Raw genomic sequence first — 25,739 nt, 5'->3', positions numbered from 1 at the left:
AGGTTATCGGTCTATAATTACTTGGAACTGCACCTTTGGCTGGGTCTTTCATGATGAGATGAGTTTTCCCAGTTGTTAGTCATTGTTCAATATCACCTCCTTGCAAAATGTGATTGAACTGTTTTGATAGTTGTTTATGAAGGCTTGTTAGGTGTTTAAGCCAAAAGCCATGCAGTTCATCGTCGCCTGGCGCAGTCCAATTTTTAATTTTCTTTGCTCTTTCACTTATTAATTCTGGTGTTATTATTAGATCTTGCATTTGTTGGTTACATTTTTTGACCTCTTTCATCCAGCCTGCTGCTGCTGCTATTATTTATTATTATTATTATTATTATTATTTTATTAAATCTTTTGTAATTGGCTTGTTTTAATATTATAAACCGTTTTGGGTGCCTTTGTCAGGGCAGAAAGGCAGTATAAAAATTTAACTAACTAGCAAATAATAATTATTGAACTAAGGAAAGGCTCTGTGAAATCTAGTTTAAATGCTTGGGATTTTAAGTTGGTCCTAATAAAGGCATTAGCTGACATCCAGACTCATGAAGTACTTGTGCTCTTAATGCTGTGTGGTTGCTAAAGGGCAAGGTTGATTTTTGTCACTCCTCCCTTCCCTCTGAATCTGACTGTGCCTCCTGAAAATATCTTCCTGAGGGTCACACAGCCTTCAGAGGGAAAGGAAGAATAACAAAAATCACCCTTGCCCTGTAGCACACACACAACATTAACAGCACCAGTACTTCATGAGTCTGGATATCGGTCATTATGATCATGTTTGTTTTTCCCCCCATAATGGACTAACATGGCTGCCTGTTTTTTTCTGAAATCAGAATGCCCGTTGCAGGTCTCAAATGAATTGAAATAGTTGATTAATATAGTTGAATATATTGGCTTTAAGGGTTCACTTAACAACAAAGCATGAGGATGGTAATGTTGTTCCGCCAGGCCCTATTTACACCTAGATTAAAACCTCACAAATGCCACAGAAAAGATGAGGTGAACTAAACTACAGAAAAGTAAAAGTAAATATTATTGTTGAAAAGTTATGTATGAGAAACCAAGCAGATACAATAATTGTGAACACTCCCTGTACCTTCTTCTGTGGATTTCAACTGCTATGAGATCTGTTGAAAATAGACAGGACAAAATTCCAGCGCTCCAGTGGCAGGCCAGGGGTACAGATGACGCAGGATATCTGGTAGCTCATATGGGTGAGCTTTTAACTAGTTATTCATATACATCATATACATTAAGATTATTCTTCAATGCAATGTATCTATGAATATTTCACATATTTTATAACTAACATATTTTTATCTTAACAGAGATATTTTTTATACTGATACAATATGTTTTGGAAACCAAAGGGTTGTGGACAACATTATCAATGACATCTCCTGTATGCTTAAGATACCTAGGAGGAGTCTACATATTGTTAAGTATCAAACAGCTTTCTTATGTGATCCGTAAAAGTTTAAAATGTTTGCAATGGGCATCAAATAAACATTTTATTAATTTACAGTTGCAGTAGGTAGAGATTTGCCAAGCTATCAATCATATCTACTATTTCCAGTGTGGAAAGGCAATGACAAGAAGAACAAAGAACCTTGGGAAATTTCTGGGAGTGGGCCTTCAACAAAAAATTAATACCGATTCGTCTTTCAGCTCAGGCCTTGAGTATAGTGAACTAGCCACATCCTCATGAGGATGAAACAACGTTTTCAGTTGCCCCTCTGAGGATTTCTTCCAATGAGTTATATTTCTGTGTTGTAACTTTTTATCTTGCTCTCTTGTTGCCCTGGTTGTCGTCTCTGAAGCAGACACCACATGACAACATAATCAGCTTGCCCTGCTCTGCATTTTCTGCCAATCCTGTGATTATTTCCAGTGATTCCAGAGCTGCTTGTTCAGGTGTCCAGATACCTAGATTAGTATCTCATTTATTTAACAAAGAATCATCGTTCTAGAATTGAAAGCTGAGAGCGGAATCACACCCACTAGCCCGGCCTCCTTGCTAGATGTGCATTCAGTGGTTGACATTCTCAGTAACTGTGCAGAGGTGCTGCAAGCAAAGTGCTTCTGCAGCACTTAGTACTCTAGAGGAGCAGGGGTGGGGGATTTTTACTCCTTCCCCCAGAAGCAGTTTTTAACATCTGAAAAAACCTCTCTGAGGGCTGCGTGACCCTCAGGGACATATTTTCAGGTGTTAAAGAGTGGTTCTGAGGGAAGGACAGACTGGTGAAAATTGTACCGCACCCATGCAGCAAGTCTCTGAATTACTTCATGCTGCAGAGGCACTTCGCATGCAGCAATCCCATGGTTAGGATGATGTCAGCCATTGTTTGTGTGAAAGGAGCCATACCAGTATATATCACACCAGGGTCCTGCTGGTGTGGTATGCATGGATGTGGCCCCTTTCTCATAAACACCAAAGAGTGACTGTCTGGCAGTGGGGCCAGTGGACACTGTCTCACTCTTTCTCCCTATGTTCAGTGACGGTGGAAATAATTACTTGAGAAAAGGGACATTTTTTTAAAAAAATTGTTTATTTCAGGATTTTAATCCTGCATTTCTACTCAGAGACTACTCAAGATAGCTTACAATTAGAATACAAACACAATAAATTCAATAATAAAATCAACAATAAGCCAATGTAATAAAAACAATTATTTTTAGCTAATGTCTGTACCCTGAAATGTATAAGCATTCTTTTTTTTCTTCATATGATGGACTGTAACAATTTTGTAAAATAAACAAATCTGTATATCAGTCCTTGTGCCTGCTTTGAAGTCTGACTTCTTTTGGCTAGGGCATCCAGTTCATAATATGTAATATCATGCTGGTCTCTCTCTCCTCCCATCCCCAGCTGTCTACCAGTAAAGGCTGCATTGCTGGTAATTTAAGTTATACTGAGGAAGATGGTACAAAAGTGATTTATACCTGTAGTACAATGGTAGGTATCACTGGTTCCTTATGCTATTACTTTGGCTGAATTAATTTAGCAGTGTGTGTGTTATATATAACATATTTGTGTTTTTGGAAATGGAGCCTCCCTCGCTAATATCTGGAAATACAATTCACATTCCTAGGCACCAACTCTGAATGAACCAACACAGGGAGAAATTGTAGTTTCGGGCTCAGTTACATTGTCTGTGATAAATGTTCATTCAATAAGGGGATGTCATGATCTCTCCTAATTGAGAATTCTGATAGAGTAGCCATATTTTACTTTCCGTTTGATGTTTGTGTGCAACCTCTCATCTGATAATGTGCTGAATCAAGGTATCCATATTTCCATATAAAATACAGTTTGTTGCATGGCAAATATTTTGTGTGCTTTTTCTAGTCCTGCTCCTCTTGCTGTCCTTTCTATGCCAAGCCCATTCCTCTCTGATCAGTGCTAATAAAGTTAGTTGCAGCATAGAGAGTTCTAAGGCTTTATTAAAACTGATAGATGTATTTCTAAGGCTTGGTCTACATATGCAGCAGAATAAGGTGATAGGAACCTGGGGTAGTAGAGCAGATTATATTACTTCAGACTGAATAGGGAGTACCGTTTTTAATGTTTCTTCATGGGGGAAAATATCTTTGGAAGTTTAAAACAAAAACATAGCACATCATGGAGCAAGTTTGCATCATGTTCCTGCTGCACTTGTTTTCTACTTTCAGGAAAGCGTTAAAAGTCTCTTTGCCCTCTTGTAGCCTAATCTAATATCACGTTATGAGGACAGAGTCAAAAATTAAAAATGTCTTTAATTGAAGTACATAACTAGACTACTTAAAAAGTAAACTACTCCTTTCAGAGAGCCATATGCATTCAAATGTGCAGTACCTTTGTGCACACAAGCTGCCCCATTTATTCTGGTGGAGGGAGCTGATCTCTGTGGGCAGACCAACACATGTGCATGTCAGCTTCCTCCATGGAAAGAAATGGGAATGTTATTAAAGGCCAGAGATACCCGTGTGTGCATCAGACTGCCCAGGGCCTGGAACAGACTGCTAGATGAAGATGAGAGTCAGTGAGCTTGTAGTGTTTCCAATCAAAGCACAAACTGATGACATGGGGGAAACCTCATCTTATATTTTTCCTTGTTTTTACAGGACTGAATGTAAAATTTTCCCATTATTAATATTTCTCTGTGAATCCTCATATTTCAGCATGTTCAGCTGTTGTACCCATGGCACCTGCAAACATATAGTGGTTAAACAGTAAGACCACACACTTCAACTTACAGTATACAGATTCTTGTGCCAATTTCCCCCTCCATTTCCTGTTTTTTTTCTTCCATATGTTTGCCACATTGAGGCAAATTCCAGTATGAGATATGACATGTTAACAAAGCTTTTCCATAACTAAATATCAGCTGAAGAGTGATAAAACAAATGGGAAACACCACATAGTTAAACATTACTGTAAACATCTGTCATCAGAATGTTTAACTTTTAGCACTGTCTACTGACCACCATATGAATGTTCCAGCATAAATGAAGGCTGTTGTATTTTGGAAGAGTGCCTTACATTGTAATTCCCAAACATACCTAGCTGAAAGTAAGCCTTTGACTTCAATGGGACTCACTTCCGAGCAAACATAGTTAGGATTGGATTGTTAATATAATTATGGGGGTTGTAATAGCAAGACATATCTGGCAGAGAGTACAGAACAATTAAATATTACTTTAGAAAGCTGTTATGTAAATTAAGGATTTGCAGGAATTATTACTGTTTTTCAATATCATTCTAGATGAAGATCTTTTATGTATTATAACATTCCCTTTTGTTGTTTTAGGCACCTGTACCATCTAATGTTGAAGGAATGAGAAGTATCCTTTAGATAAATGTCTACTTTTAGATTTGGGTGGGGTGCTTTTAGAAAAGATACCAACAGCTAATATATTATTTACAAAAAATTTATTTTTATTTAAAATGCTGGCTCTGTTATTGAATTATTTATATAAGAGTGAGAAAGTTAACATATGCTACAGTATTTAGCATTTTATAATATGGTACAATGTAATTTAATCAAAATGAGTTTTGTTTTGTAGCCTTAATATTATAGATTTGATCACAGATGCAAAATTTATTCTGATTGTAGAAAAAGATGCAACTTTTCAGAGACTCGTAGATGATAATTTCTGCAGTAAAATGTCCCCATGCATACTAATTACGGTACAAAGCTTACATTTTGTAACTTTAGAGCTTACTCAGTTGGCAGTGCAATAATTTCTAAATATATAATCAAAATATGGTTCGGTAACCTCTAATTAGAACCTTCTGCATTAGGGCAAAGGTGTACCAGATGTGAACACAAGGCTTCTAGTCAGAAAATTATGGGATATGTGTCATGTACCTATCTTTGCTCTCATGGATGCTGATCCACATGGTAAGTGTGAAAATTTCTACAATACAGCAGAATTATTAGTTTGTTTTAGGGCTATGATTGGAGAAATGGAATTGGAGATAGTCTGCCTGGTCGTAACACATCTAAAGTGTTAGAAGTCCCCAGGAGTAGAGTCAGAAACCCTTGACTTAGTGCATATCTGCCCCATGTGGTAAATCACAAATTTACCACTACTTTCCCCCCCACATTGTTTCATTTGGTTGTTCCAGGAGGGTGCTAGATCTCCCCAAACACAACCCTTGGCCCTGAGTGGGGATGCTCTGGGCACGAGCACATTGTACTTATTGCAACTGAATTCAAAGGAGATAGCTCCCCCAATGCCAGTCTCTACCAGTGTAGAAGGTTTTCTGGAATACAGGCCAATGTGGCCTCACTCTCTAGACCAGGGATTCTCAAACTTGGGTCCTCAGGTGTTATTGGACTTCAACTCCCATAAGCCCCAGCCTCAGTGGCCTTTGGTTGGGGATTATGGGAGTTGAAGTCCTATAACACCTGAGGACCCAAGTTTGAGAATCACTGCTCTAGACTTAGGGCTGGATAATGAACCAGATTACACCTTCTCAGATGCAAGCAACTACATCCCTGACTTTCGGGACCATACACCACCATTGAGACCGAGGCAACCATTGCCATCCAAAGATTTTTCTACCCGAGTTTGTGAGATGCATCATTGGGCTCGAGACATTTCTTTGTATCAATAGCAGGCTCACAACTGGGATTGGTATGCTTGCCAATATGTGGACTGTTGGAGAAGTAGTTCGCCAAGGGACTCCCTTTATTCCAAAGGCTGTAGGGAGGACTTTCTGTGAGATTGGAACCAAAGCCAGTGCAATTATGGCTACAGCAATCAAGACTTTGAGACCAGGGATTCATTTGATAGATACTGGCCTGGCTATGGTTCCATCTGGCATCAAGAGGACTTTACAACTAAGGTTGGATGGACCGATATGGGAACTACCATCGGAGCCAGTCTTGGTCTCGATTTCAGTCGTTGGAACATAGAACTAGCTCTTGCCTCAGCAGGCATTCGGAACAAGAAATCCCTTCTCACCCATGTGGATACTTAGCTGCAAAAATCCTGCACACAGCTGGGAAAGGTACACTTGTCAAGGTTGGGGATTTGTCAGCTCTTCACATCCTGAAGGCTTCCACAATACCAACAGAACCTCAAGCCCCTACAGCATCAGCAGGCATAGAACCCATCAAACTCAAGCACTCGGGTTTGAGCCAAGAGGAGGAAACAGGAGGAGGAAGTGCAATCTCCGCACTTGGAACAGACTTCTTTGGGGTCTTCCCCACAAGACCTCCTGGCTGACCTGAAACCAGTTTTGCCATAGGAGGATTTTGTTGGAAGTTAAAGGACTTTGCGCTGTCTCTTGTCTCAGACAGTGGGGGACAGACTAGTGAGTCAGAGGGCTAGAGGGTCAAGACATTGGTCGTCCCTTCTTGGCTGGTGTAGGAGGTCACCCAACGTGGGATTACATCCCTCCACATGCTCCAGAAGGCAGGAAGTAGAAAAAACTTGAAGGTCCTTAATCCCTTACATGTGGGCGGATCCCTTCAGTTCTACTTCCTGCCTTCGCTCCAGAAGACACATCCAGCTAGCTCGCTTCTTGGTCTCTGATTTCTTCACTGTTTCGGTCAGTCTGTTCCGTTTAGCCTGTCCTGTTCCCCGTCTTCAACCTCCTTCGTCTGTTCGTTGCTTAGTTCTTTTTTTTTTTTTAATTCTGTTTCTATATACCTCCTTTTCTCTGCCTTCCTCCGTGTCCCCCGCTTTTCGCCTCCGAACGTCTGCCGTTGCTCTGTCCTCTTCCCCCCGCCCTGGAGTGGCCCTCTGATCGATGGCAAAGGAGAAGGGGGTTGGCCTGCTAGCACGCAGGGAGCACTCGACCAGGCAACGGTTTTTCCCGCCAAGCGGGCGTGACTATCAACGACGCTCCAACAAGATGGCGGCTGATAGAGGGAGCCTTGCTGGCGCCACGGCCACAGCGGCTTTCCCGTAGCACTGGAGGCTTGGGGCTGGATGCGACGCTAGGAGCCTCGCACGATCGCCCCCTGAAAGATACCCTGCACGCCAAAAAGAGGAAGAAGAAGCGCCATTTGGAACGGGCGTTTTCTCCCGAAGCTTCGAGGCACTGCGCGGCCTCACAGTCACCGCCCCTCCTGTCTCCTGCGGCCGGACGCCATGACGTGGAAGGTGCGGGCAGTTCGCATCAGGAACGCCAGCAGGCTGCTGCAGCGGAGCTCGCCGGGGAGACGGAAATGCAGCAGGGGTCCTTCTTGGAGGAGTGGTGTGGTAGAGCGGAGGATCTGAGCGGCGATTCGTCAGCAGCAGCGGTGAGACCGGGGCTGGCACAGGGGAGCGGGGAAGAGGAGGATCGGCTCCCGCCCGGGATTCCCCCTTCTGACTCTATCCCTGCCACTACGAGTACTGGCGGGTTGGGAGGTGCTGTTAGCCCAGCGGCTATGAAACGGTGGATTGAGGAGGCGGTCCAGAGCTCCCTTCAGGCAGCTCTCAAGGACCGGTCTAGGGCAGGTGAACGAAAGAGAACAGTTACCCGTTCTTCCTCCTCTGAATCTGACAACGAGGAGCCTTGGAGAAAAAGGCTCAGACAGTCAATGAGGGTTGCGCCCTGTTCAGCTCAGGGGGGAACTCACTCTTCGGAAGAGTCGGGTGAGGAGTCCCCCGATGTGTTCCAGCGCCCCAGGTCTACTGTGGGCTCTGCCCAGGGGGATGGGGAGTCGGAGCCTTCCTCATCTGAGGAAGGGGAACTTCCAGAGGAGCAAGGGGCTGGGGTGCATAGCCAACGGCTGGCTCTGATGGAAGATGCGCGGCCAGTGATTAATCAGGCCCTCCTAGCGTTGGGTTTGAAACCTGTCACCCCCGCAGAGGATGTCCCCCCTTCAAAGGGCTCCTTAGTGTTACCTCAGTCAAAATCTGTCCAACTCCGGGCGGTGATGCCCGAGGGCTTCGTTAATTCTATCAAGGAGGAGTGGTCGGCTATCTCGTCCTCTAAAAGGACCCCAGCTTCAGCTAATAAGCTTTACAATTTTGAGGAGGACACTTTGAATATGCTAAAGGTGCCCCTTACAGATGCACCCTTCGGGGCTCTGCTCAGCGGGGTGGTAGTCCCAAAGGATGGGGACTCAACCTTTAAGGACTCGGCAGATAGAAAGGCCGAGGCAGCACTGCGTAGGGCACATGACGCTTCAGCCCTGGCAATTAGGGCCAATACTACAGCCTCCCTTGTGTCCAGGGCATTGGTCCTCTCGATTGATGAACTCCTCAACGAGCCTCCCTCGGATCCAGCATGCATGCGCCGTAAGCTCATTCGCTTACAGAAGGCCGCTGCCCTCGCAGCCAATGCTACATTCAACAGCATGCGTTTTTCAGCACTGGGGTGTTGGCCAGACGTAACATATGGTTAAAGTACTGGAAGGTCGATAATACTTCTAGAGCCAACCTTGCAGCTGTACCCTATGTGGGTGGGAAGCTTTTTGGCGATGATGCCCTAAAAGAGGTCTTAGTTGAGACCAAGGACAAGAGGAAATCTCTTCCGTTGGCCACACGCAAGGAAGAAAGGTCCTTCAGCCGCAGATCCTCGCAGCCCCTTAGGTCCTACCGGCCACAATTCCGCCAGAGAGATTCATTTCGAGCGGCTAGACCACAGTGGAACAGGTCCAGGGGTCAGGGCAGGCAGTACTTCTCTCCTCAGACCCGCCAGGCTTTTCCCCCTCAGTCACGGGGGCCTAAACAGCAGTCCTGACAATCAGGATGGCAAAGTAGGGGCTCGACTGTTGGACTTTTGGCACGTTTGGAAAGGCTCAATTTCAGATCTCTGGGTCCTTTCCATCGTAAGAGGGGGTTACAAAGTGGAGCTAAACAGCCAGCCCGGAAACAAGTTCCTTATCACCCCCACGTCGAGAAACCCCAAAAAGCACAGGCCTGCTGTCGGCAATACATCACCTGCTAGACACAGGAGCCATAGAGAAGGTCCCTGCATTCCAGAGGGGGCAGGGAGTCTACTCCATAATATTCACAGTGCCAAAGAAAGATGGCTCGGCAAGAGCTGTGCTAAATCTCCGACCTGTCAACAGGTTCGTGCAGAAGAAAAAAATCCGGATGGAGACGTTGCGCACTGTCTCAGAGGCTCTACAGGAGGGAGACTTTTTGGCGTCCATCGATCTACAGGACGCATACCTCCACATGCCCATTCATCCTCGCAGCCGACCACTGCTGAGGTTCTGCTACGGGGGCGACCATTTTCAATACCGTGCTCTACCGTTTGGCCTGTCGTCGGCGACCAGAGTCTTCATGAAGGTGCTGAGCCCTCTGATAGCCGTTCTCCGCACGGAGGGGGTCCATCTTTATTGCTACCTCGACGACTTGCTAATTCGAGCGAGGTCAGCGGAGGCGGTAGATGCAGCCTTATGCAAGACAATTTCTCTTCTAACGGCACATGGTTTTCTGGTCAACGTGGGCAAGAGCCACCTAACTCCATCCCTGCGCCTTCACCATCTGGGCGTGATCATAGACACCTCGGTGTGCAAATTGTTCCTCCCTCCTGACAGGATGGAGGTGCTTACGTCCCTAGCCCGCTCAGTTGTGAAGCATCCTGCAGTCAGCCTTTTACAGCTGGCGCATCTCCTCGGTCTCATGGTGGCAGCCATGGATTCGGTCCCCTAGCCGAGATTTCACCTACGCCAGCTCCAGTGGGCCCTGCTGCCTTATCAGCATCGTATTGCACTCAAGCAAGACAAGAGGATCTTCCTGTCAGGGCTCGTGCTGAAATCACTTGCCTGGTGGACAGTCCACGAGAACCTGGACAAGGGCAGGTCTTTCGTGGAGCCCAAACAGATCCTGGTCACTATGGATGCCAGCCTATCGGGCTGGGGGGCACACTGCTTGAGCAGATCGGCGCAAGGGTTATGGTCTCCAGCGGAGGCGGCCCACAGTATCAACTGGCTAGAGTTGAGAGCGGTGTACCTGGCCCTGTTGGCATTCTTCCCTCTAGTCAAGGGGAGGAACGTCCTAGTGCGCACGGACAATACATCAACCAAAGCGCACATCAACAGACGGGGGGGACGAAATCCAGATCCCTCTACCTGCAGTCAGTGGAGCTGTTGTCGTGGGCAAAGTGCCACCTGGTTTCGATTCTGGCCCACCACGTGAGCGGTGCATCCAACATTCAAGCAGACTGGTTGAGTCTCCGGGACATTCAACCGGCGGAGTGGGGCTTACACCCGTCAGTTTTTCAGTGGATAACTTGCAAACTGGGGCTGCTGCAAATAGATCTCTTTGCCTCGAGGGAGAACACGAAGCTGCCCAGATTCTTCTCATGCTTTCCGGCGGAGGGGGCAGAGGCGACAGACGCTCTCTCGGTGCAGTGGCCTCTGTGTCTTCTATACGCGTTTCCACCAGTACTGTTACTCTCTCGGTGTCTGAGAAAGCTGAGGGACTCTCATGCCTGCCTGATATTGATCACCCCATTTTGGCCAAGGAGGCCGTGGTTCTCCGAAATAGTGGAGTTGGCGCAGGGGAGCCCGCTAAGACTACCGTCTCGACCGGATCTGCTGCAGCAAGGGCCCATTGTTCATCCAGACCCGGACTGGTTGCAACTGACCGCCTGGAAGCTGAGAGGACGTCCCTAAAGAAGAACCATTTTTCGGAGGGGGTGATTGAGACGATCTTGGCCTCTCGAAAAGCTTCGACTAATAAGATCTATCAGTCCACGTGGAGGAGCTTCCTGAGGTGGGCATCTAGGCGGTCTCTTCATCCTGGGCATTGTAAATTAAAGGAATTGTTGGAGTTCCTTCAGGACAGTCTGACTATGGGTCTGAAGCCAAATACGCTCAAGAGGCAGGCTGCGTGCCTAGTTCAGATGCTGTTCCCACACCGACAGTCGTTTCAGGCACAGCATCAACTACTGAGAAAATTTCTTAGAGGAGCCAGTCATTTGTCGCCACCAGTGTGTCATCAATTTCCGACATGGGATCTCCATATTGTCCTCCGGGGACTACAATTTCCGCCTTTCGAGCCCCTCCGCTCCATTCCGCTTAAGTTGCTCTCCTGGAAGGTAGCTTTCCTTGTGGCCGTTACTTCGGCTAGGAGGATTTCGGAGTTACAGGCTCTCTCAGTCAAGAGTAATCTGTGTATTTTTTCAAGGGATGCGGTACGACTCATACCAGATCCATCGTTTTCTCCTAAGGTAAACTCATTTTTTCATAGAGCGGCCGACATCTATTTGCCATCATTTTATCCGGATCCAAAACACCCTTCTGAGAAGGAATGGCATTGTTTGGACGTGCGGCAAGCCTTAAAAATTTACATAGAGCGGACAGAGGCGTTCAGGAAATCTGATGTTCTTTTCGTGGCTTTTAAAGAGACTAAAAAGGGCACTAAGGTGTCGAAGGCGATCCTCGCCAGGTGGGTTAAATCCTGCATCGTAGAGTCCTACAAGGCTCAGAACCTGCCTACTCCCAGTCAAGTCACGGCTCACTCGATGAGGTCGGCGGCAACTTCGGCGGCATTGTCATCTCTAGCCTCACTGGATGAGATCTGCAAGGCTGCTACCTGGTCTACGCCCTTTACCTTCTCCAGGCGTTATAAGCTGGACGAACATGTGGCAGCTAGGGCTGCTTTTGGTCAGAGGGTCCTCCAGCGGGTCCTTCCAGGGCCGTAAATCTGTCTAGTTTATCTGCTGTCCCACCCGTGGTTGGTGCTGTGGTATCTCCCACGTTGGGTGACCTCCTACACCAGCCGAGAAAGGTACATTGGTACTCACCGTGTAGGTGTCTTCTGTCTGGTGTAGAAGAGGTCACCCAAGGCCCACCCGGGTTGTCTGTTTCTTTCACGTGTTTTAATTCTGTGTGTGTTGGGTGGCATTGGTGTGCTTTGTGCCCTAATAGTGCAGTTCTTTCGTTCATCTCGCTTACCTGGGCGTGGCTTATGTGGTTTCTTTCGTGTTCGACTATTCATGTTTTAATCTGAAGCTTGAGCTTTTGTAGTTACTGAAGGGATCCGCCCACATGTAGGGGATTAAGGACCTTCAAGTTTTTTCTACTTCCTGCCTTCTGGAGCATGTGGAGGGATGTAATCCCACGTTGGGTGACCTCTTCTACACCAGCCAGAAGACACCTTCACGGTGAGTACCAATGTACCTTTCTCTACTGCTCTGACACTATCCCTTTGGATATGTAGATTGCTAATCTCAGGGACTAACTTCCTTCCAGCCACTTCCTCCTTTCTCTCTCTCTTCCCTACCTGTCCTTCTACCTTGCAACATGGCAAGCTCCTCTCCCTGCACCATGTGTGCAGAGAAGATGCAGAATCCATCTGCATCCAGCTAGATAGATAGATTAGAGATCCTAACTCCTCACTTTCCTTTCCTATCTAGGATGGAGTTCCTTAATAAATGCCTTATATATTGATTTGAAACTATGAATTGGCTCCAAGTTACTTTACTCTCAGTATACACGCATGCCTAAGTAAATTCCGCTGTGTTGTGCCTCTGTGCACTCTGCTATAATGAAAAAGGGATTCTCTTACCACAGAGAATTTCCAACAGATTTAAAACTGTACTTCAAGTTTGTCTCCAGGATGGTTACAGAACTAAGCATCAACCTGGATCAACAGCAGAAGGGTGTACTACACCCCTTGTCTGGCCTGATAGATGCTGATGTTCATGTTCCAGCCTCTTTACCACTGAACGTAGCCCTTCTAGAAATTGTTAGAAGCTACTGGAAGAAGCCCTCGTTGTTGCCCCTGCATACTAGAGAACTTGACAACTTTTATGGAGTTCAAATAGAAGAGGACTCTTCAGCCTTCTTGCAACAACATCCTACCCAAAATTTTATAGTTGTAGAGACCATGCTAATGCATCTGAAACTGCAAACTATCAGGAATACAATGCCCACTACAATCACTTTCTTTGGGAAAAGATTATGCCATTTGTTGAGGTGTTTGTTAAAGTGGCAGCACAATTGGAAAAGCAGGAGCCATATTCTGCAAGATGTTCCATCGAGTGTGTTGCAAAAGTCATGGCAATTTTGGTGGCCATTCACAGACACGCCTGGTTCAGGTCCTTGGGCCTATGAGGCATATTCCAGGATTGAGGACTTGCCCTTTGAAGGTCAGGCTCTTTTTGAGGATAAGACTGACAAAACCCTTCAAAATGTCCAAAAGATGAAGTGCAAAGTGTGATCTATGTCCTTCCCATCCACTATGACTAGACTGCCTAGGCAGAACATGAGGCCTAACTACCAATCCTCTTGCTCATCCTCCCAGCAGTCCACTTCAGACAGAGGCGTAACTAGGGAAAACGGCGCCTAGGGCAAGCACTGAAATTGCGCCCCCCGCCAACATACATCTGACTGACACACATGTTTCAGAAAACTTGTTTTAAAAATTTAAAAAATTACAAAAATTACCAAAAATTTCAAAATGCAATAAATAACCAAAAATGCAATAAATAACCAAAAATGCAGAAATTGCAACTCACGCTCATTAATTTTGCCATTGATAGACCTGCTCTCCGTGAATTTGTCTAAGCCGCTTTTAAAGCCATCCAAGCTTTAATTCAGCCAAAGTTAAGCACTATGAAGTCCCACTGCCATTCAACAGGAGGATGAAGCAGGTGCTTAAATGTCTCATGTTCAAACCAGTGCAATTTTAAAAGTGTTTCACATTGGTTGGAATATGCCCATGGCTCATCATGTAAAACTACACACACGGAGCGTTGCTATGTCACAATCCCGCCCTGCATTACTGACTGAGTCTGAATGCTACCCATAATCTATATCTCTCTTAGAACACTGATGTTATTTTCTAAAGAATATCACTAATTAATAAATTTAGGTCACAACTCTCCCACCCCACCACATGCACATCTGTGTGCACAAGAGAAGACTCCCACAGTTAATGCCTCTGGGTATGCTAAGCTGCTTGGAAATGAGTAAGCATCTTCAGAATGATCACACTACCCATAACTCCAACACATCAAAGAACAGTGGCCAGCCTCACTAACTGTGGAGAAGTGTTTCATGCAAAGCACTCCTGCAATGCTTAGTAATCGCTGCATGGGTGGGTAACAATTTTCAGAAATCTTCCCTTCCCCTAGAACTGCTCGTTATCATCCATAAATACATCCCTTTTTATAAGAAATAAAAATATTATTTTTAGTTATCATCCATAAATACATCCCTTTTTAATATGGCTGTGAGAACTGGAAGATGAACAGTAGCTGCAAACAAACTCCTCAAAGGGCTTTCACCTCTCCACTAGCCTGATCTTCATCCTGCTGTGGGTCAGTCTCAGCCAGCTGTTTAAGCTTCACAACTTGACAAGTTTCTAGTGTTCACACCTTTCCCAACAGAAAATAAGGTTGCTACCTTTCCTATGCCTTTTAAGAAATGTTGACAAGTGGGGAGGTGGATATTCCAAGACTAACTTCTATCCCCAGGACAGCTTGTGCTTGCTTATCTCACTCACACAGCAATACTGTAATTCCTCCTAATGCCACTCCTGAAAAGAGAGGGCGCTGTGATTATAATAGAAAAAGTCTCCCTCACGGAGAGGATCCTTGCTCATTTTCCCCAAGAGCTCTCAGCCTGGCCTTTGCTTATGGGTCTGGGGGCCTCTGCTGGGGGCAGCGGATTGGTTCCCAGGAGGGAAAGGACGGGATACGCGCCTCTCTCTGCCCGAGTGCTGGTCCTTTGGGTATAATTTAAGCAAGCACATGTGTCGCTGCCGCAGCAGCGCTTAGTTTTTTCTCAGCGTTTGCCGGGGGAAGGGTTCCTCTAACTTGGTGATTTTTCCCTTGCAAGAAGGGGTGAACGACGTGGGGGTTAATTACTTGTGGCTCCAGCTACCCTCGGTTTAGGGGTGGGGGGGTGAAGCCTGCTGCCCAGCCACAGCGTGAGAGACAGACAAGCCAAGCAAGTGCAATGCCCCCCGCGCCCGCCCAAGTTAACAGCAGACTAGTAGTAAATTTCAATCACACACACACCTTGTCCTTGTCCACTGACTGCTTTTATTGCGTAGCAGCGTATATGAATCCTTCCTCCGCTCCTCCTTGTCCTGTTGTGCTCAGCTCAGCCTCACAGCCCCAGGCAGCAGCAACACACAAACACTCCGAGTCCGATTCCCCTGCCTCGTCGCCGACGCACGCAAAGTCCACGTGCTGCAGGCGGCGAGCTGGGAGGAGGACATGCATGCAGGACTGGCGGCGGGGCGGGGAGTGAGCGGAGTAGTGCTGATGACTGAGTGACGATCAAAGAAGTCGAGAGAGTAGACGAAGAGGTCCGGAACTTGCCGACGCGACGCCGAAGCAGCAAACAGGCAGGCACTGCACTTTAGGCGCCCTGCGCCGTGCGCCAGAGCCGAGCAATGGGGGGCGGGGGGGGCACCGGGACCGGGGGAGGGGGCGCCACCACGCGGACTGTGCGGAGCAGCGGACTGCTCTCGGACTTGACTGCTGCTGCTGCGTTTTTTTAAAAAAATTGGGGGGGGGAGGCAGGGGATCGGCGGGGGCACTTTTTGGCGCCCCCTACCGAGTGGCGCCCAGGGCACGTGCCCTGCTTATCATTACACCCCTGACTTCAGACCATTCCTTTCATCCTTCAGGGTTTCCACCTAGACCAAAACCATCCTTTATATCAGACAAGCAGGCTTCTCAGAAGCAGAGGCCCTCTACTTATCCAACGAAACAATGATTTTTCACCTTGGGTGACAGGCACCCACCTAGCCCTGTTTTGCTCGGTGTGGGATAACCTCACTTCAGACCAATGGGTCATTATCAACATCTGCCTTGGTTATATTTTGGAATGTGTTCACAGATACTCTCACTCCTGAGTCCTCACCTCATCTCCTACTCCCATCCTAGAGGAGAAGGTTAAGGCCTTCCTAGTAAAGAATGCAATAGAGAAGGTATCTGCAACTGCAATGCAAAGTTTTTGTCCCCATTATTTTACAGTCCCAAAGCACAACGGAGGCCTCCGAGTCCAACCCATATTAGAGCTCAGAGAACTGAACAAATACATTGTGTACAAGTGTTTCTGCATGCTTTCAGTTTCAACAATCTTGTCCATGCTCAAACACCATACATGGCGGGTGTCCCTAGACTTAAGGGGACCACATCGCTATACAGCCACAGCACTGGAAATTTCTGCGCTTCAAGGTGGGTGAGGTGACGTACCAATTCAAGACTCTCCCATTCGGCCTGCCTCAGCTTCCAGGGTCTTTACAAAGTGCATGGCTCCTATGGTAGTGTTCCTACAACAGGAAGGAATCCAGATATTTCCTTTTCTGGATAATTGGCTCCTAGCTGCAGAATTGTCCTGTTATTTCCTGTCAGCTCTTGAGAAGACCATCATAACTCTGAACTCCCTGGGGCTCCAAATCAACTTCAAGAAGTCCCAACCTATTCCCATGAAGCTCATCCAATTCATAGGCCTGATTTTCAGCACAGAACAAGGCTGTGTTTCCTTCCAGATGCTCGAATCCACGCCTTATCTTCCTTGGCAGCCTACATGGAGTCTGGAAGAACACATTGGGTGAATACGATTCAGTGCCTGTTAGGCCACATGGCTGCTACCACCTACGTGCTGCCCCACACTTGCCTTCGTATGCGCATGCTTCAGATGTGGTTCCTTGATGCCTTCAATCCTCACAGAAACAGCCCCAGTGTGACTGCCTGAGCATGTCCGAGCAGCAGTCTCCTGGTGGACCCACCTTGGCCACCTATTGTATGGCAGCCCTTTTCATCCACCTTTACTAAGAAGGGTGATCACCACAGATGCTTCCGAGAAATGTTGGGGTATGCACACAGGAAGCTTCCCTATGAGCAGCCACTCAGATGGAAGGTAACACCACAAGTAGTGCACATACAGAACAGAGAGAACCTGCAGGTGGATGCCCTCAGCAGGTCCTCAACAATTTCTCACAACTGGGAACTCGATCAGGGGACTCTGCTCCACATCTTCCGTCACTGGGGTATCCCTACGCTAGACACTTTAGCCTCAGAAGAGAACATACAATGCAAGATGCACTGCTCGAGGGCGGGTTGCAGTGTCCTGGACAGAACATTACACTTACCTTTTTTCTCCAATCCCACTACTCCCAAGGATTCTCTTAAAAATCAGGAAAGAAGGGATCAAGTGCATCACGCTGGACCCAGGGACCATGGTTTCCATAACTACAGCAGATGGCTTCAGAGTTCATACCCCTTGTGCTGCATGCGCACCTTCTTTCTCAAGCCACGGGGCAAATCTTGCATCTGGACATGAGGTCCCTACATTTGACAGAGTGGAAGATCTTGTCTCCTTTCCCCTAGATTTGCAGGAGGCCCTTTGGGCATCTGCGAAACCTGCAACAACAAAGTCAAGTTATCTTCCTTGAAAGTTCACCTTGTGGTGATTGTCATACACACTCCAAGGACTGAGCACTCCTGGTTCCGCCATCCCATGGTCAAACAATTTCTCAAGGGTCTGTCTCATATCATCCCTAATGACCCTGTTCATAGCCCCTGCATGGGACCTTTCCTTGGTTTTGGCCAGTTTGCTGGGGCCCCTGCTTGAACTTCTGGTGCAGTGGACCCTTGCCTTCTTACCTGGAAGGTTGCATTCCTGGTAGCTATCACTTCAGCGCACAGAGTTAGTGAACTCCATGCTCCCTACCTGATTTTCCACGCAAAGTGGTCCTGTGACCAGACGTACAGTTCCTTCCACAAGTGGTCTCTGTGTTCCACCACTCACCGCCAATTAACTTGCCTGCATTCTTCCAAAATCTGCGTATGCCAGTGGAGTACCAGTTGTACCTTCTAGACTTATAGTGAGCCTTGGCCTTCTACCTTCAGCCATCTGCAGCATGAAGGCAATCCAAGTCCTGGTTCATGTTCTATGACATGAGGCAGGGTTGCCAGATCTCAGTGCAAAACCTGTCAAGGTGAATAGTCTCTACAATTCAACTCTGTTACAAGTTGGTGCATAAGCCGCTGCTGCCTACTATCAAAACACATTCCACCAGAACCATGGCATCTTCGGCAGCCTTTGAGGAAGCAATAACAATAGAAACTTGTCATGTCCACTTTTTGCCCTGTCCCCACCAGGGGTTAGCCCTCCAGCCTCAAGAGTCTTGAACTGGCTTTACCAAGGGTATTTAAGCGCTCTTATCTCCACAGGATCCTCTCCTCACTATCCAGTTCTTTCTGCCCCTTCTTGCCTGGATCACAGAGCTCCCAGCCACTGGGTTGCTTTCCCCAGTCTGGCCTCTCATCACTGGCTGTTGGCTCTATATAGAGTCCCGAATTCTTGCTGGCGAGATTGTGGATTCTCGGAAATCTCGCAAGGCATCACGTTCACACTCGACTTTGGGGCGAGATTGCACATACCCAGTCCCGGGTTTTGTGAGATCTCACTTGGTGTGGCCGACAAGGAGTCGGCCATCCAGGGGAGCCAGATGGGGCCAAGAACCCATAGTCTGGTGGCAAGAACCACTCAGAGGCACCTGAAGCAGCCTCTGAGCAGCAAGGAAAAGGTCCATTGCCGTCTTCGTTTGGTGCAGCGGTGGTGGGACCCTGACAAAACTATCTGCCACCTGGGCATTGCCACATTCCTTTATCCAGCACTATGCTATTGATGCTCAGGCACATAAGAACATAAGAACAGCCCTGCTGGATCAGGCCCAAGGCCCATCTAGTCCAGCATCCTGTTTCGCACAGTGGCCCACCAGATGCCGCTGGCAGCCATAGACAGCAGTTGAGGGCGTGCCCTCTCTCCTGCCATTACTCCCCTGCAACTGGTACTCAGAGGCACCCTGCCCTTGAGGCTGGAGGTGGCCCACAGCCCTCCGACTAGTAGCCATTGATAGACCTCTCCTCCATGAAGTCATCCAAACCCCTCTTAAAGCCATCCAGGTTGTTGGCTGTCACCACATCCTGTGGCAGAGAGTTCCACAAGTGGATCATGCGTTGTGTGAAAAAGTACTTCTGTTTGTTGGTCCTAGACCTCCTGGCAATCAATTTCATGGAGTGACCCCTGGTTCTAGTGTTGTGTGAGAGGGAAAAGAATCTCTCTCTCTCCACTTTCTCCACACCATGCATGACCTTATAGACCTCTATTATACTGCTTTTGGCCGAACTGTTCTTCTTTCTATTTCTGACTAGACCCACCACCAGGTAAGACAGCTTGCTTATGTGCCCATTTGCGTAAAAGGCATTGTGTAGAAGAACGACAGGTTGCTAACCTGTAGCTTTGGTTCTTCTAGAGGTCATCTGTCATTTTACATGCCCTCCCATCTTCCTGCAGGCAGATTCCATGACTGAGGGGATGAGGAGTGGCGCAGCCGCATATAGCGGTTGGGAGTGGGTATCATGCCCCCACTCAAGGACATTGGAGAGGAGTGGGAGGCAGGCGACTTACTAGAAAGTGGGAAGGCGCCTGAGGAGGAGCAGGCTGGTACTGTGAATGGGGAGGTAGTAGAGACAGGCCAGGGCGAGTGTCTAGTGCAGGAGGAGCCAGCAGGGCTATGCATGTTTTCTCAGAAATATGTTCCATGGTGTACCCAGTGAAGCTTACTCCCATGTAAGCATGCCTAGGATTGCAGCCTGAAAGCAATGTCAATTTAGGGAGAGGAGAAGACTTGGCATTTGTTTGGGGCTGGCATGCACTCCAGGGGCCCCACTGATAGAGCAGGGACAGGACCAATTTTCTGGCCACGATCCTTGTTTAAAACTGTTTCCATTGACAGGGGGAATAAAGCCACAAGTAACAAATAATATTTTTAATTTTAATGTAACAATGTGCTAAAAATTTACCTCGGCCCCTGCACGCCAAGTTGTGAATGGTTCTGGCCCACTAGGGCATTTGAGTTGTACAGCCTTGCTCTACTGTATCAACATCCAGTACAGCCTTGATCTCTGACGCACAATAGTACTATAGCCCCAGATGCCCTAGTGACTATATACTCTTTTTTCATAGGCATGTCACCTTAACATGACAGTGATGGACAATTTTTGGATTTTTAAAAAAACATATTCTCCCGATTCACGTATTTAAAAAGGGAAGGTGGGTCATATTTTAATAATGAAAGGAGTACACTCCATTCTTGGCATACAGTATTGGAGCCAGTAAAGGAGAAATGTACCTGGAGTAGCCAACTACAGATAGGTAAGATACATGGGAGGGATTAAGTACTCCTTTTCTGTGTGTTGCTTTTACTGTTAAAGTCACACATACATGCACGTTGCACGCACACTTTATGGGTGAGTTGAGTCTTAATGTGGAACCCAAGGTTTGTTTGACCTTACTCAGCCACAGGAGCATGTGCTCCTGGACCTGCGTGCCTACTTCCTCTGTAGGTTAGGATATGCCTCGATTGGTCGTGGCATCCAAACCCACCAATCTCAGTCTCTTCTAACCTACGTGCTTCAGGGAACCAAAGCTCTAAACCCAGAGGTTGAAGTTAGTTTCTGATCTTGAGTTACCTGAAGCAAATCTATTAGAATATGTCAAGATTGAAGAGATCTAATGGAGGAAGGAAGGAAGTAGGCACTTACAGGCACTTCCTTCTAATGGAGGAAGGAAGGAAGTAGGCACTTACACAGGGTTGGGAGAGGGGAACTCGTGCTCCCAGGACTGAGAGAGGTCACACAAACCTCGGGTTCCATCTGTAAGTCTGAGCTGCTCATTATGGGAACAGGGCAGATGTGAATAATGGCCCTGTCATGTCAGAATTGGCCATGAAAAGTAGTTCTGGAACAAGAAAATAGGAGTTTTCACCATTTATTCGTCTACACATTTGCCCCTACAAACTTTAAAGCTGTGTTGCATAATGTATATCATGTCCCAAATGCAGATATATCCTAATATTTGGTATTGTCTCAAAACTAGGTATTGAAATAATGTGTATCTACAAGTATGGTTCTGTGGTAAGCTTTTCTCAACTTTAAATTTACCATCTTATTTATTTATTTCTATGCAAACCACTTTGGAAATATATGTTCAAAAGTGGTATATAAGTAGTAGTAGTATAATTGCAATCTCCAGATTGCAGGACTAGCCTAATTCCTGGCATCTCCAGTATCTCAAATAGAAGGGCTGGGAAAGGCCTCTGTACAAGGGTCAAACTTGATATTACACAGGAAATGTGTGGACAATCTCCCAAAACAGGCTGGGAGGAGGGTGCCAGCTTCAGCAGAGGAACAGTGGAATGGAGGTTCTACTTAACCTTTTCCTGTCCCACCACTTGTCCTCTCAAAATTTTAATTTTGAGGAGGAGACCTGGTCTTGTAGTAGCAAGCATGACTTGTCCCCTTAGCTAAGCAGGGTCCACCCTGGTTGCATATGAAAGGAAGACTAGAAGTGTGAGCACTGTAAGATATTCCCCTTAGGGCAGGCCTGCTCATCTTAGGCCCCCCAGCTGTTTTTGGACTACAACTCCCATAAGCCCCAGCCACAGGGGCCAATAGCCAGGGATTATGGGAGTTGTAGGCCAACATCTGCAGGAGGGCCGAAGTTGAGCAGGCCTGCCTTAGGGGATGGTCTGGAAAGAGCATCTAGGTTCCAAGTTCCCTCCCTGGCATCTCCAAGATAGGGCTGAGAGAGATTCCTGACTGCAACCTTGGAGAAACTGCTGCCAGTCTGTGTAGACAATACTGAGCTAGATGGACCAATGGTCTGACTCATGGCAGCTTCTATGTTCCTAATCACCCTCCCCGAGCTGCATTTCTTCCTGCAGTTGGAAAGAGGACAAGTTTGAGTGGACATGTGACAACAAGAGAAACGTTTAAGTACTGCATGCATGCACACACAAACACAAATGCTGCTTATTTGTCTCCAAAGCTATGCTTTTCAGTTAAAAAACAAAACAAAACCAGGAGATACACATATTTCCTCTGTTGTATCTGACTGGATCCTGAGACCATGGAGATCCATTGGCATTCAGAGAAGACAGTATAATTTGTCCATTGTGCAACCCCTGTGCTTGAAATCCTGATTGTGTGAAGTTTCAATTTATAAAGACATATAAATAATACTGAGCATAATGCTTGTTATTTTGTATTTCAGTCTATGTCATTTGAAGCCCATCGCCTCACAGTTCCAGCCATAAGATGGCTTGGTCTCTTTCCATCTGATTTTGAGCGGTTAGTTATTATTTGTGTAAAAGGTGTAATTATCCTTGGGTTGCTTTTGGGGGCGGGGGTGTTTGCAAAGACAGACAAACAACAGTGAATCTACCTTAAATTCCACACAGCCACCACCCACAGGCTATCATGGCAGGAACCAGAGACAGTCTCGCTTCACCTCCCTTTCTACTGCAAACATGTCCCTTATGTACTTTCACAGACGCATCTGCCTAGGAAGTTTTCCACAGCACATGGCCGACTGGATACTGTTCTGGTGCAACACTGAGACAAAATGAATGAGATGTCTCAGGTGTGCAGCAGACACATTCAGGCTTTTAGGTCCTCACTACAAGTTACAGGGGATAGGTGGCTGCCGCTGATCTACACCTCTCCTCATGTGTTTCCCCCATGCAAGCAGGATCCTATGAATTAGAGCAGGAGTTCCCAACCTTTTAAAATAAATGTACCCTCGAGGGGCGCCGGGGGGGGGGGAGAGGTGGGGGAGAGAGAGCACACACAAATTTAAATGTTACAGACAGACTACTACAGTCACTGGCTCACATCCACACTAAGTTACTCATAAGCAGTCTTATTTAAAATAAATGGGACAAGTAAACTTGTGCCATTAATTTCAATGGGAGTGCTAATTTTCTGAAATCTGTCAGTCAGGGCTGAGGGGAGGGATACTATGTGCTTCAGCACATAGCCAGACATCAAGAGCAGAGGAGGGAGGTCTTCACCCTCCTCCCTCCCCTTCTGCAGGGGACACATCATCGAGGACGCATTGGCTTCAAGCCGGTGATCCTCAAATGGGGAATAAATAATGTGGCTGCAATGTGGGGAGACAAGAGGGCTCTGGGTATCCCTGGGAGCCCTTGAAGTACCCCTAGAGGTACTACTACCCCTGTTGGGACCTTCTGAATTATAGCAAAGGAGAGCAAATGCTAAATGTGATGACATCATGTCACACATTTCCTTTTCCAAACATTACAGGGAAAATTTAGAGGGGTGGGTGTGAAGTGATAACAGTAAGTCGCAATCACATGTGTAGTTAGACACTTCACTGGATATAGTGCCCTACCCAGTTTTTCTGGGTTTTGAACATAAGAACAGCCCTGCTGGATCAGGCCCAAAGCCTATCTAGTCCAGCATCCTGTTTCACACAATGTCCCACCAGATGCCTCTGGGAAGCCCACAGGCAAGAGCTGAGGGCATACCCTCTCTTCTACTCTCGCTCCCCTGCAACTGGTATTGTATTTAGAGGCATCTTGCCTCTTAGGCTGGAGGTTGCCTATAGCCCTCAGACTAGTAGCCATTGAAAGACCCGTTCTCCATGAATTTATCTAAACCCTTCTTAAAGCCATCCAGGCTAGTGGCTGTCACCACATCTTGTGGCAAAGAATTCCATAGATTAATTATGTGTTGTGTGCAAAAGTACTTCCTTCTTGTTTCAGTCCTAAATTTCTTGGCAGTCAGTTTCATGGGATGACTCCTGGTTCTTGTGTTGTGAGAGAGGGAGAAAACATTCTCATTCTCCCTAGCCAGTCTCTACACATCATGCATAATTTTACAGACCTGTATTAGGGGTGTGCAAACCAGTTCGAGTTGAACTGGCCCTGTTTGACTAGTTCAAGCTTGAACTGCACCAGCCCTACAAAAAGGGTGTGCCAATCCAAGTTTGAGCTGAATTAGACACAGTATGGATCAAACTGGTTCTGCCCAGTTCAACTGATTCTAGGGCTTGCAAAGGGGAATCCAGTAAACATGCCCCTTTACAAACAGTGGAGGAACCCTATGGAGCTGAAAACGTGGGGCGGGGGGGAGGTTACCTTACACGCAGCAGCACAGCTCCGCGGTGGCGGCGGGAGGCTGGCAGTGGATCCACTGGGCCCCAAAGGCACTCCCCACAACATTGCAGGTTTTTGCTCCAATATGCATCATTTTACACTTGCTAACATTGAAACACGTCTGCCATTTTATCACACACTCCCCCAGTTTGAAGAGATCCTTTTGGAGTTCCTTGCAATTTGTTGTGGATTTCACTACCCTAAATAGTTTGGTGTCATCTGCAAATTTGGTCACCTCGCTGCTTACTCCAACTTCTAGATCATTTATAAATAAATTAAAAAGGACTGATCCCAGTACAGATCCCTAGGGGACCCCACTCTTCCTTCCCTCCATTTAGAGAACTGTCCATTTATACCTAACAGCTGTTTCCTGCCTTCAACCAGTTACCAATCCACACATGAACCTGTCTCCTTATCCCATTACCGCTTGGTTTTCTCAAGAGTCTTTGATGAGGAACTTTGTCAAAAGCTTTTTGGAATTCCAGGTATACTATACTACTGGAGAACTTTTATCCACACACCTGTTGACACTCTCAAAGAACTCCAAAAGATTGCTGTGGCAAGATTTATTTTTGCAGAAGCCATGCTGGTTCTCATTCAGCAATGCCTGTTCTTCTTTGTGCTTAACAATTTTATCCAGGAGAATGCTTTCCATCAATTTTCCCTGCAAAGATGTTGAGCTAACCAGCCTGTATTTTCCCAGATCTCACCTGGATCCCTTTTTGAAAATGGGTGTTACATTGGCTAGTTTCCAGTCTTCTGGTACAGAGACTGATTGAAGGGATAAGTTACATATTGACATTTGAGTACTTTAAGGACTTTAAGTTAGATGCCATCTGGCCCTGGTGATTTGTTAATTTTTAAAATTTCCAGACAGTTTAGAATGTCATCTCTCATCACCTCTATCTGAATCAGTTTTTGAGCGTGTGTTACTGCCTAACAGTCTATCTAGATGCTGCTTCATTTGCGCACCTTTACACCATGTAGGCAAGTCACTGTGTGGTCTGCACACAGGTCACATCACATCTCTCTATAGACGAATGATCAATTCACCCACCCCCTGGAGATCTACCCCCTGTGTGAGAGGATATGGGTTCATCATCCAGAGAAAGGGTCCCTTCTAAAGGAGCATTTCACTCTTCCTCAGAATGATGTCCGTCTTCCCCTAGATCTCCATTCTCCATGGTAGCAGAGGAGCCATCAGCCTGAGACTGGGGTGACTCTATCACATCCCGGAAAGTCTTGTCCATGTACTTCTCTGACTCTCTGAGCTTCTTTAGGTAAGCCACCTTGGCTTAGAGCAGGGCTGCTCAACTTCGGCCCTCCTGCAGATGTTGGCCTACAATTCCCATAATCCCAGGCTATTGGCCACT

At 46.7% G+C, this 25,739-nt stretch overlaps 1 protein-coding gene and 1 long non-coding RNA gene across 4 annotated transcripts in view; one reads left to right on the top strand and one right to left on the bottom strand.

Annotated features, from left to right (window-relative positions):
- The window catches only part of LOC128325239 (uncharacterized), an 81,166-nt gene that overhangs the window by 43,267 nt on the left and 12,160 nt on the right, over positions 1-25,739 (bottom strand). The gene's annotated exons all lie outside the window — the stretch shown is intronic.
- Positions 1-25,739, top strand: part of SPO11 (SPO11 initiator of meiotic double stranded breaks) — a 51,902-nt gene that overhangs the window by 22,511 nt on the left and 3,652 nt on the right. For both annotated transcript variants that reach the window (XM_053250815.1, XM_053250814.1), the window contains exons 5-11: positions 1,323-1,431; positions 2,864-2,950; positions 4,785-4,818; positions 5,055-5,164; positions 5,279-5,378; positions 21,285-21,322; positions 22,461-22,537. In XM_053250815.1, coding sequence (XP_053106790.1) covers positions 1,323-1,431; positions 2,864-2,950; positions 4,785-4,818; positions 5,055-5,164; positions 5,279-5,378; positions 21,285-21,322; positions 22,461-22,537 — 555 coding nt within the window. The remainder of the gene's footprint in view (positions 1-1,322; positions 1,432-2,863; positions 2,951-4,784; positions 4,819-5,054; positions 5,165-5,278; positions 5,379-21,284; positions 21,323-22,460; positions 22,538-25,739) is intronic.

This window comes from Hemicordylus capensis, chromosome 4 (assembly GCF_027244095.1).
Source record: "Hemicordylus capensis ecotype Gifberg chromosome 4, rHemCap1.1.pri, whole genome shotgun sequence".
Taxonomy (NCBI): domain Eukaryota; kingdom Metazoa; phylum Chordata; class Lepidosauria; order Squamata; family Cordylidae; genus Hemicordylus; species Hemicordylus capensis.
Note: the sequence above shows the minus strand (reverse complement) of the source record. Positions and strands in the feature narration are given on the sequence as shown.